The 13,321-nt window shown below is 30.5% G+C and overlaps 1 protein-coding gene across 1 annotated transcript in view; it reads left to right on the top strand.

Moving 5' to 3' along the window:
• LOC140674384 (junctional adhesion molecule-like) overlaps nucleotides 1-13,321 on the top strand; it is a 131,916-nt gene that overhangs the window by 65,100 nt on the left and 53,495 nt on the right. The window contains exon 2 of the mRNA XM_072907875.1: nucleotides 12,481-12,583. Coding sequence (XP_072763976.1) covers nucleotides 12,529-12,583 — 55 coding nt within the window. The 5' untranslated portion in view covers nucleotides 12,481-12,528. The remainder of the gene's footprint in view (nucleotides 1-12,480; nucleotides 12,584-13,321) is intronic.

Below are 13,321 nucleotides of genomic sequence, written 5' to 3'. Positions count from 1 at the left end.
TATATAAAAAAAATATAAATAAATAATATGTCAATAACATGTTTATATTATTCTATACTGTAATATATTGTTATAATAACAGTAATGCGAAATTTTCGAATTATAAATTCTTTATTAGCAGCTGCAAAAATAAATTTAATAATAATATTAACTACATATAGAAAATATCTTTGAATTCAATGCCAAAACTGATACAGCGATTTTAGCACATGAAAACAAATACAAAATGCTTAATAAATATGTAAGAATCTGAGCGGTTTTAAAGTTATGGAATATAAAAGTTGCTTTTTTAAGAAAACATGAATTCAAATAAATATTGCTTAATGTTCTTTATTCTGTTTAAAACTTTACAAAAAGTGCTCAAAAATTTTTTGGCAACTTCGATATCCTTTCAAGCATAAATTAATAAATCCTAATTGGCTTGAAAGAAAGCAAAATGTTCCTGTGGAATTCGAGAAGTTCTTCAAATCACTGGATTTTTTCTTTGAAGACGAATGAAAGATCTAGTCTACCAGAATAACATCTTTGATTCAGAACAACTATAGCAACTGACATTTAATATTGCCGATGTCATCCGCGAAACTCCAAACGATTTTTGAAAAGCTCGAAACGATTTATTAATGCGTAATAGAAAGTATGTCGACGGAAGAATTTTTGAGCACTTTTTTGTAAAACTTTAAGTAGGATAAAGAACATTAAACAACATTTACCTACATCAATTCATATTTTCCTACGAAAGCAACTTCAATACTTCGTAACTCTGAAACTGTTTGAATTCGAATATATTAGGCATTTTCGACTTGTTTTCAACTGCGCTAAGCTTCTTTGTACCAATTTTGGCACTAAGTTTAGAGACACCCTGCATAATAGATTATTAATATAATATAAACTTATAATAGAATTATATATATGATATTAATTTAATAAAAATAAAAAATTTTGATAACGCTTGCATATATGTATATATATATATATATATATAATCCTTAATAAAACATTAGTCTACATTATAACTAATCAAATATCAAGATAAAAAATTCTTTTCCTTTACAACGTTTTCTTCGAAATATATAAATAAAATGAAAAGCATTATAAAGAAAAAAAGAAAAATAGATATTGTTGAGAACCATTTTCTTAAACGAAGGTAAAGCAGGATGAGAGTCAAGTACAATATGTTCACAGGATTTTACGAAGCAGGGATGGGTAAAGGAGGGTAAAACCGCGAACGCAAAAGAAAGAGCGATGAGTGGATCGTCGACTCTTCTACATCTTTCGCGAAGAACTCATGAATCATGACACCGACTAGGAGGTAAAGCTTCTCATTCGTTATCAGCTTGGCAATAAAACTCTTGCCTCCTTCTAATAGACACGACATCCTGCCGTTCCATCGTCTTCGATCTTTTTACAACCCAGATTCTTTCGACGTTCACTACAAACGAGAGCAGAAGTTCGATTCATGTTAGATAGTGACAACATCAATCTGAAATATCTTTGTACCTAATTTTGTGAAAGTTTCAAAACGGGATGTAATAAATATGGATTACATTTGTAATCTATATTTTATATTTTATATCTACATATTCTACATGTTTTTTTTAATATCAATGAGAAAGTATTAAAGATGTCCGACAGCATTACTAATATTTAGATAATTCTGTGAATTGTGCGATCATGTTACAAATAATTAGCTTAAAATCTGATCATAGTTAAAAATGTCAATATCACACACGTCTCTTTCTTGTACCGTTGCAAATCCAATAATCTTGATTAAAAGTGGCAATAATATTATCTGCAAGGCTCATTCACCATCGGTCGTATTCATCGGAGGACTTCTCTATCGCGAATCACATAATTCAATTAAGCAATCCGAGAGGTATAACAAGCGCGAACGATATTTCAGGCAATTCTCCGGTTTGTAACACGCATTAACGTATCGGCAATGTAGTCTGTTAATTTCTTTTTGATCAATGTCCAACTTTTGCATCTTGTATTTGTAGAGAGAAAGGATTATTCGGTGACCTCAAAGGGAAATTCGATTTGAAGAAGTGATCGACGATTTAAACACAATTTCCAATCAATCTATCAATTATTGATTGACTTTGGGAAAATAAGTTGCTTTAATCTTATTATTAATATCACGTATAAATTGTATATGATTTATAATATGCTAATTGATATTTATTGATTCATCCTTCGATATAAGTTCAAAAAATATATCAATTTTAGCCCCAAGAAGAAAGGGAAAAAAAGAAAGAGATATGAAAAAATGTGCTGTCTTAACTACAAGACGTTATATTTAGATAAATTATATTATACAATATAAGAAATTGAAATAAAATAGCTAACAAAAAATACAGAAATAGAATTTTTAATGTCAATAATTATAATATTATAATAGGAATAAATTAAGTACTGAAACAAAAGATACGAAAGAAGATAAAGTATATATGTGCAAAAAAAAATGCGCAAAACGCAAATTACTTTTTGTAAAATTATTATTCAATCTATTTAATCTAAAATTGTTATCATTATGAAGGTACTCTCTTAAAATTAAATCATTGAAAATATGATTAAAGCAGCAACAAGATTTCATCAAAGATTAATGAATATTTCACTGATCTTCATTGAAAACATTGCTTCATTGAAAACTTTGCTTTTCATTTTATGTTTCAATGAGTAGTAAAGTTTCATTAAAAAAGCAGTCATTCATTTATTGATTTTTCTCAATAATATTTGACTATTTTGTAATTCTATACTTATAACTGAAACCACTACTATCAGTGAAAATACACTGATTCTATTTAAGAAAATATTAGTTATTTTTCGTATATATTCTCTAAACTTCATGAAAAAACATTCACAATTGATAAATTTTTTAACATGCACATATATTGTTTTAGATTCATTCGATTTTCACCAGCCATACGCTTATGTATTCACCTGTTCAATTGCTATCAAAAAATCTACTATGTGTTCTAGTTGTTTATTTTATATTCTCTGACTTCTCCGAGACGCAATCTCTTTCTCTCGCTATCGGTTTCTCGTGGTTTTATCGATCGCCGCGTTTATCCCGCGAGAGGAAAATGGAACAAAACTTAGGCAAGAACGACGAAAAGTTTTGCCGTTATAATATAAAAGTTTTACTTGCGACGAAGAAACGAAGCAAAGATTATGCGGCACTTGACAAACGGAAACATTCGCAACGCGGTTGCAATTGCATCGCATACGAATTCGAGATCCATTCGACTGCATGTCTCTCTCTTTCTCTCACACTCCCTCTCTCGCGTCCATCCCATCGTTTTCCATGAATGCGTCCGCGTCGCGGTGGTAATCGAATTCCACGGATTCGCAATTATTTCGAAAGTTCACGACCGACAGTAGGTTTAACGACCCGTACGTGATAACGACGGGCGTGCTCTGGAAATCCACGACGATTCGATGTCCGGCGCCAGATGTATTTCCGGCGTACGTGAGATCCGCCCTGATCACACAGATGTAGAATCTTCAAATTAAGAAGCCTCAAACGTAACATTTTTTTTTTAAGAAAAATTCGGATAAAGACATTTTATACATCTGATAGGTTACACTTCGCTTCTACTATATTTACAAAAATTAGATTACGTAAATATATATGTATTTGCATTCTAAAAATAAGACTGTGTATATAGATAAATTAAAATAAATTTAAAAAATTTAATCTTAAAACTTGATATCTAATTATCAACATCAAAAATTAAAGTTTTGAAAGTTTTGACAAAGAAACTCTCAGGATTTCTCTCAAAGTTTAACCGCACTTGAGTTTCCATTAAATTAACACATCAAAGTACTACAAAAGTTTATGATATATATTCATTGGCCCCTTACAATTATTATTATTTTCATTGCATCACGTACATATGCCTAAGCTTTAATACCTTATTAGTATATCTAATTTTTAATTTTTTTGTTCAACTTCAATTCGCATCTATATTTTCGATGAATGCGATTTGCGGAAAACATATGAAATTATTTAATAACGCAAACATATTGTTCACTTATCGTTTTATTACTGTTCCATAACATAATTGACATATGTATCATAAATTAATATTTGATAGCAATTAATAAGAAACAAGTGATAACTTCTTAAATTAATAATGCGGTTAAACATTTCCCAGTGAAAAATGACTTATCAAATCGATGTCGATTTGATATCAATTCGATGTCAATTTGATATCGATCGATGGGTCATTTCTCACTGGGTTGTGTGTGAGATAGAGAAAGAGAGAAAATATACACACACACATATATATATATATATATATATATATATATATATATATATATAAACAGAATAAAAGTAAATTTTTAAATTTTCTTTGTTTCTCTTTCAATATTATATCGTATTTAAAATTCATTCATAAGCTTTGAGTTCTCACGAGTCATATCGAACTTCTAATTCTTTTGTTCGGTGCTTATTTACATTTTCGACAAATGACAAACATGCTTGTGTCCATATTTTGAAAGTTTTACCCTTCTTTTTTATTCACATTTAGTATGACGCTATTTAACTTGTCCGATGGCATACAGGATATAAATATACGTGCCGCCGAACATATAGCAGAAAATAAACGAAACCAATCGATACTAAACTAAGCAAACATTATTTACTTACTGAAAATATTTCTAACAATTATTACAAAGTGTATTTGTATTTATTTCACATTTAATATTACTTTAAAGTTTTATTTAATGAAATTCCTTAATGTATATAACAAAAACTGTTTTAAAAATAATTTTCCCGTTTCTGATAAAACATTTTGAATTGATGAAAAGTGATAAATGAGATATGGTGTATGTTCAAAGACACGTGCTTTGAAAGAGAGAATTTTCCTTATGTTATTGCGAAGAAATGACGTAATAACGCAATGCTGTGAACATATTATTACCTTCAATGGCAATATCAATACAATGGCAATATCGCCCGCGGCGAAAACCTATTGCCCTTAATATATCGACACGAATGGCGATCAATAATTCAACCTGCTCGAAGTTAAATCACCTGCTCGTAGTTCAACGTTTTTTTCGAAAGGCCATTGCACTATAGATTAAATATTGCAACGACAGTGCATCGCCAGGTTTAATAATGCCCGTTTGCATTTGAGCTTATTAAATGTCAACGCGGATCAGGGTAGTCAACAGATATATCTATTTGATCGAGCAGAACAGGAAAGTACGGCTTATGACGTCAGGTGTTGCAGATAACGTGCATAATAATTTTTTTTTTTAAATAATGACAATAATATTATAATTAAGCATACGTGTCGGTACAAAAAAGAATACTTGAATATAATTTTGAATGTAATTTTTGTAATTATTGATTATTGTTTTTATAATTTTTTGCGAGAAATTTGTTTTTTGTATCAAATAATATATAGATATTTTAATTAAAACGGATTTAATGAAGTTTTACTGATTGCACGTTCCGATTTTATTAATCTCTCGTCTTGAACTTCGTGCAAAAGATAGACGTAGTGTAGATAGAGTAACGTTAATGCGACCCGACCGCAACGATGCAAAATAACGCAAGTTCCTCCGTTTAAGAACGACCTTCCGAACCGCTTCCCTATCTCGTATCGCGTATAATCGGATTAAGGTAAGTTCTCCGGTGCCTTCCTTTAAGTTCCGGTTAACTTTCCACGGGAATATCCGTGACGCTTGAGCGATCTGAACGCTTCAGCAACATCGCGGTTATATCGGAGTTTGCTTGTTACATGATACAGTCACCATTTGTTTTCTTCTAAAATTCCTTAATACTTTCCTTTTAGATTTGATTTTTCACATTTGCATCAATTATACCAAAAAAACTTAAAATATATGCTAAAAGAAGAAATAAAAGAAGAAAAAATCGAATTTCTTTCTCTATAGTAAATAAATTATTATTGTATATAAAATCTAATAATAATTTAATTTATTATAAATTTATATATACATATATATATATATATATATACAAAATTTATAATTTCTATCTACACGAAATAATTTTTACGAATTATCGGACACCCTGCATATATATATATACATATATATAATTACTGATTACACATGATATTATATATTAATATATATTAATATGTAGTTATATATTTTTACGCAGTAAAAGTAAAATTATAAATAAAATACAATCTAAATATTCTTTTAATTACTATTGTAAGTATACACTTAAACTTGTTACAGTATTTTCTTCAGAAAAACAAAGCGTTAAATTTGATTTTTTTAATATATCAGAACATTGATCTAAATGTGTGTAACAGCCCCAATATATTCCGCTACAATTTTTATACATTGGTTCCGCCGCACGCTCCGACAACAAAATGAGCCGAGTTACAAAAGCGTAGCAAATTTACGCCGTGTTCGAATATACATGTCGATGGAGGGATTATCATTGATTTGCGGTCGGCGAATTTGCGGGGCGTCTGCCGTCGAGGCGTAAATTCGCAACGGATTAATTGTGGGTGAGACGCACATTGAAACGCGCTCACGTACAATACTTCTCGAATAATTGCCGTTTGTTCATTATTTCCTTTCTCTCCTGCGCAAAATACGACGCGGAAAATAATCGCACTGGATGGTAAATAGTTCTCCGCTCGTTGAAATAATTTAATTCTCGATTAACCATGTTATTTCACCGACTAGACCGAATGATTTGCCAGTACGGCTAAGAGTTTTCAGTAACGTTCATTAGTCTCACACCGGTCGAATTCAATGTCTATTTTGGTTCTCACATTTCCGATTTTAATACCGATTTTCATTTTATTTTAAACCAGAAATAAAAGGTTAAGATGAAATTTTTACGGCGCCAGCGAAAGTAATTATTGACAATAATCAAGCTATTTATTTTTACTCCCCTTAATGGCAATGTAATATATTACTGTTGTCCATTATGTTTATATCGAACATGAATAGTTAGTCATAGATAGTTTAAAAAAGTAAGCGTTAGAAGGGAAGGATGTTCAATTAAAATTAACATTGTAAGTTACAACCGACAGCAGTAAAGCAATATTATTTCGTCTACTCTAAAATAACAGCTATGCAATATGCAATTATGAACCACATCAAAATTCCGTCAATGTCAAATATCACAGCCGACAGTGGTATTCACCGTGGTATTCGACGTATTAAACCATACGTGTTAAATCGTAGCGGTCGTAAACCACGGGCTCGTGAATTATTCCAGGCTCGACGTACACAAATATGAGCGAGTCAAATATCCTTGTCGCCAGCAATTTGTACAGTCTCGATGCTCCAACGGAACGTTTATAAGACGCTTGGAATTTTCGTCACGAATGTCTGTCGCTGTCACTTTCAGTGGCGCATTTTATTATGCGATTACGTCCTGACGAATGGACGTAAATCTCGCTGATTTTCGCTGAGAAACACCGGGGGATTTATATTACAACTACCAGGGAATCAAGAAACAACGAATTAATGTTAACACGAGCTAGAACCAAGAAATACAAACGAATTTTTTTTTAACAGAGAAAGACATAAAAATCTGTCTTTGTTTATTATTATTTTGCAATAAAATATAGAATCCTTTTTTCTCATTGACAAAAAAATTAAAATGTAAAATTTGTAATTTATGTATTATATTTCATTTTATATACAATTTTATTTTACAGATTCATGTACAATATTTTATTTTACAGACTTTTTTCTACATAAGAGATTTTTTTAATAGAAAGACTATTATATGGCGGTATACATATATAACGTATTCAATATATAATCAATTGCATTTTATCTATACATTTGTAAATAAATGAATACGCCAATAGGTCTACCATAGTACATATTTACCTTGCTAAACAATATACATGACAAACAAAATATTTAATAGTTTGCATTAGTATTGTTCGACCGCTAAAGTTCAATTTTGCGTTCACGCAACACAAAGCTCGATTCCTGGTGCAGAGCACATCACGTTCTGATCGTTCTGTGTACACAAAAGATACATATCTTATTAGGCAGATTGTAAATACGCTCGTGGCAAGTCGAGAATATTCATGCAGTGTCTCTATGCAATTTGCATTTATCATGTTTCATTCGCAAATTATTAACGTGACGCTTGCTAGGCATCTGCCGATCGATAAGCGAATTTTCTTCCTCGGCGCTTACACATCTCGGGAATTTCTTGGGTGTTTGACTATCCGTCCTTTAAATTCCATGAAGAATCGATACTGAGTATTCTATGGGAAAAATAGTTTTATCGCCGTCGAGAAATTGCGCAGCACTAACCCGATTCAAACAAAATTTTACGACTCCGTTTTCCACCGACCATTTAATGTTGCAAGACCGATCGTGAAGCTCAAGTTTTCCTTATTCAACCGTTACTTTGTGTATTATAAACCTAATCACTCCATGGTGACAAATTTAGATGACAAACATAAGATATTATCGATCTTTTCTTCGCATTAATACACACTAAATATCTTTTTAAGTATATTATTATTAATATTTAGAATACCTAAATTTAAATTAAAATTTATAAAATTTTTTAAATTATAAAAAAATATTTAACTATAAAAGAAATAATTTTAAAAATTTATTTAAAATTTAATTAATTACGATCGTAAAGATTTCGCCAGACAACACTAGTAATTATGAGCTAGTTGTTATTTATAATAAAATTTTTATTAATAGGATTTGTCTAACAATAAGTTCCTATTTATATACATACTTCATTTCAATAGGTAACCTTATAATAAAATTGACAAAAGTTTTAATTATGATAGTAACTTTTCATACACATGATATGATTTAAATCTAAATTAAATATAGAGAGAGATTATTTCAGTCTATTATATATTGTTTATAGATCATCATCGATTACTGCTCACTAGTTTCGTTTCACTAGATTGAAACATGAAATATTAATTAATGCTGATCGCATCTAAAGTTTATAATTACATACGCATCAAATTCTAATTAACTTAGGAATGGTGGTAATTATCCTAACACCACAAATCAACGCCATTATCAATCAATAATAAATTTATTAACTTATTATCACGATAATATCAATTAATTTCTCTTCGCAGAAATTGCGAATTAAAATTTAACTCGTAGAAGTGCAAATGAATGTTCGTTTATTATACAAAATTCCGTTGAGTGAGGCAAGTAGGTATAAAGTCGGCGAAAATTCTGCATACCGGGTTTTTTTTCTCATGCCAAGAAAACGTGCAAGGCTAATAATTTCTAAACCTTACTCGACTCGAACAGCTTGGTAGAGCTAACTATTTATCATCGCGAACATTCGGAGTAGCAAAAAAGCAAGGGAAAGCGAGAGCGAACGTGTCGAAATCGATCGAAGGAGAACAGCCAAGACAGTAGCGAAAGTAGACGTAATGCCCGACGTACACGTCTGTGATATGAAATATGAAGCGAAAAGATTTTACAGCATACACGTCACTCCGGCAACTCAACTTATCGTATATCAACTGCATATTTTTAGAATGTTTTACATGCTATTTTTATTTTCCCGTAATGCAGAGTGCATTTTCGCTCGACTGGTTGAGGCTGGTTGAAGCGCATAAAGCTGCTTTACGCTGAAATCAATCCGATCGATATAGGTCTCGTTCGCGGTTTGCGTAATTCGAGATAGACCCTCGACGGTTTGTGATGTAGACCTGAGTAAATCCGGGTTCTGTGTAATCTGGGTTAACATGTAAAATATCAAGATAAACGTTTGGCCAACAAGTTTAGCAAACGTATACAAAAACGTACAAAAAAATATTTTTTAGTCAACGTCAATAGTCAATAGTCAACATCAAAGAACGGAGATATCAATATTCGCGCTTTGAAACGGAAAAAAATTCAATCATATTGAAATTGACGCACGCAATTGATGTTTTCTTATTTCTAACAAATTTCTTTCAGCTATTGTTTTACTTTAGAGAAAACGGTTTAATTTTGACAAAAATATTTTAAATCATTTTTTACGAACATAAAAAAATATGTATTATATATGTATATTATAAATAATTATAATTAACAAGACTGTTTTTTTAAGTTTATCTAAATCTGAATTTAGCAATTGATTAAATGCAGTTTTCAAACGACGAGAACGTTTTTAGAAGATACATTACAAATTTATTATTAAATCTACTAAAAATATTTTTCGAAATTTTTTTCATTTTTGCGTTTAAATATATCTGTTTTCCATCTAAACAAATTACAAATATTCGCATAAATATCTGTAGCACGTAGTCATTCGGACATGTAAATTAACTCACTCATTGTCACGCGAGCAAATCTACTGAATATTATCGCAATTTGATTAAACCTTTCTCTACGGTATTTCTATGGAAATTAAGTTATAGCTCGATATCGTCGTTGTGTGGTACAAGCAACATGGAAATGGACGGCGTAGCCCTTTGGCGAAATAGATTCACACTGTCGATACATCGTCGATGTCGATCAACGTCCGTGACACAGAAACGCATTTGTCGTAGCTACATCTGTTAGTGAGATAGTATTGCATGTTCATCGATACGAATAGTTTCATATCAAATTACAAGATATGGATAATAAGATATAAGTAACAATGACACACTAGTCAAAAATTTGTATAATTTTTGAAAAACGATTTTATTTTACTCAATACTTTATATACAATATCGATATTTTTCAGCAAGATATTAAGGTATTTGTTTAAAATTCTCAAATTTTGTGGAAGATTTAAAAAATTTTTACAACAAATAACATACTTATCATTGTTTTAGTAACAAAAATCAAGAATCCGAAAATATTGATAAATATATTGCAAACATATTACCATTTATTCATATTTTTATTAATATCTACAAATTTATATAGTACATACGATAATACATAATTAATATTTATTTATCTAATAATTAAAATGTAGAGAAGGATTGATTATCATGAACCTGATTGATAAATTTGTAAATTAATTATTACGAATAGTATGCAAATTTTTTTTATTAACAACGTTTTCAGAGGTCTTCATTTTATTATTACTTTGAAACATTTGATAATACCGTTGATGCTCTATCGATACATATTATATTGCATGATCAGTATCAATTAGCAATCACTCTGGTACATAGCATCAAATTTCGAAATCATGTACTCGATACCAATATTTCGATACCAGTGCAATTTTCCTGAATGAATGTTTGATAAGTGAATTAAATCAAAATCAACGTCATATATATTAAATTAATTCCATGACTAATTAGAATTGCAACTAATATCGCAGTGGTATACGTCAACCATAATTCCGACAAAGGAATGCTAGTCTACAAATATGATAGGACTTAGAGGGCTACAAGCAAGGCTCGTTGAAAACCTCTTTGTTTTGCATTATACTCCTTATCCACCTTTTGTTCTCTCTTCCGCAATGGCCCTCATTCTCCGCTCTCCTTTGAGCTAATACCGACGAACATGATCCACATTAGACAGCTCTGCTGCTTCGAGTGCAGCAAAGTTTAGCGTGTTGCGAATAAGCTTCCGTCGTTCTCCATTATTACCGACGAGATACCTATTAAAAACCACTAGTTTTACGAGAGTTTGCATAGTTTGAGAGCTTCATCATGCGCAAATGTCTTCTCAGCAAATATTGTGATTAGAGTAAAAAAGTAATAGGTCAAACCAAGTATTTGCATACAAAATATCAGGATAGTATATAAGTTAGAAATATTTAACAACCATTAAATAAGTAAAAAACATATAAAAACATTAATTTTTTTTAAATGACACAGCTAATGTTATACAATTTTATTGAATATGAATATTATTATTTGATATGAAATGTACATAGACACAAAGAAAGAGAAAAAGGGAAAGAAGGAAAATTACGAATCTTTTAACACAGTATCTCGTCGATATCATCATATATATAATTGCGATTATTATATTAAACCGATAACTGTACTATAAAATGTATAAAATATACCGTATAAAGATATTAGGAGATAAAGTTTATAAATTTATAAGTTAATTTAAATACAATTCAAATGATTTTACACAGTATATTTATTTGCTGTAATCGTTATGCTAAATAAATTTGTATATAAATACTGTTATAAATAAATAATATACTATACAAAAGAAAATTGAAACTATAATAATGTATCTCGTATTAAAATGTTACATTTCATACTAAAGTGTTAATTTTATTGAAATTAAAAGACAATTCATCTGCGATTATATTAGAAATCTTTGTTTCTCACAAAATGGCACATCAAAAATGCAATAAATGCACCGGATAAAGGGGGATGAAAGATGAAAGGCAGATGCTGCTGCATGAAACGGGAGCGGATGAATCGATTCGTTCGCGTCCGACACGATACTGATCGATTATCGAAATAATGAACGCCAGTCTCAGCGACATGAAGAGCCTATTGCGGTGCATTCACTGCATTCGAGAAGCGAATGCTATTAATACGATTGCATGCACTTTTTTTGTTACAGATCGGCCTCGTGAATGAACGCGAGATGGACGTTTGAATCGAAGCCGTCATGGCCCCGTTCCTATTGATCCTGCCGCTACTGGCATCATTGATACACCCGATCGGTAAGTGAGGCTCTTCTTCAATGTTCCGTTCGCCGGAAAATGCAATGACGTCGGGATAAAAAGCGGAGCGCTGCGTCGTAAAATACGAATCTTTCGCTTTCAGTGGCGCTCTTTGAAATTTGCACCTGGTTGACTAGAATCGATAATTAATTGACATGTTAAACAAATTACCGTGATTAACGAGCGTCCTCGTTCGCGCAGCTCGGACTGATAATCTCTTGACCGAGATACAGCAAATTGTAATGCATATATCTTGCGTTTATATCGCAAGTTGTTGAGATAAAATTTTATCTAGCAGTAAAATCGCAATATTACTAGTTTATTAAATTAGATAGCATCAATGAACAAGAATAATACCGTAATATATAAATATATAACAGTTCTTTCTCGAATCACAATCTCTTTCATTTTGTAAAATTACTATCTATAATACAATTAGGGAAAAAGAATTTTAAAAAGAAATCACACTAGTAAATATTATAATTAAATAATTATTTTAATTTATTAATTATACATAATTATATATAATTCTTTTAAACAATTATATTACATGTTTATAAGAATAAATATAATTTAATAAGTTTATAAGTTTGTTAATAGTTCAAGAAAAATTTATAACAATAATTTTATTTATACACATATAGTTACGCATTATCTTACATATGTAATATCACTAAATATTAATTGATATCAAATAATTATTGATAACTATTGACATATTTCTATTAGAGACTTAGT

Source organism: Anoplolepis gracilipes, chromosome 2 (assembly GCF_047496725.1).
Source record: "Anoplolepis gracilipes chromosome 2, ASM4749672v1, whole genome shotgun sequence".
NCBI lineage: Eukaryota > Metazoa > Arthropoda > Insecta > Hymenoptera > Formicidae > Anoplolepis > Anoplolepis gracilipes.
This window is presented reverse-complemented; position numbering and strand designations above follow the sequence as displayed.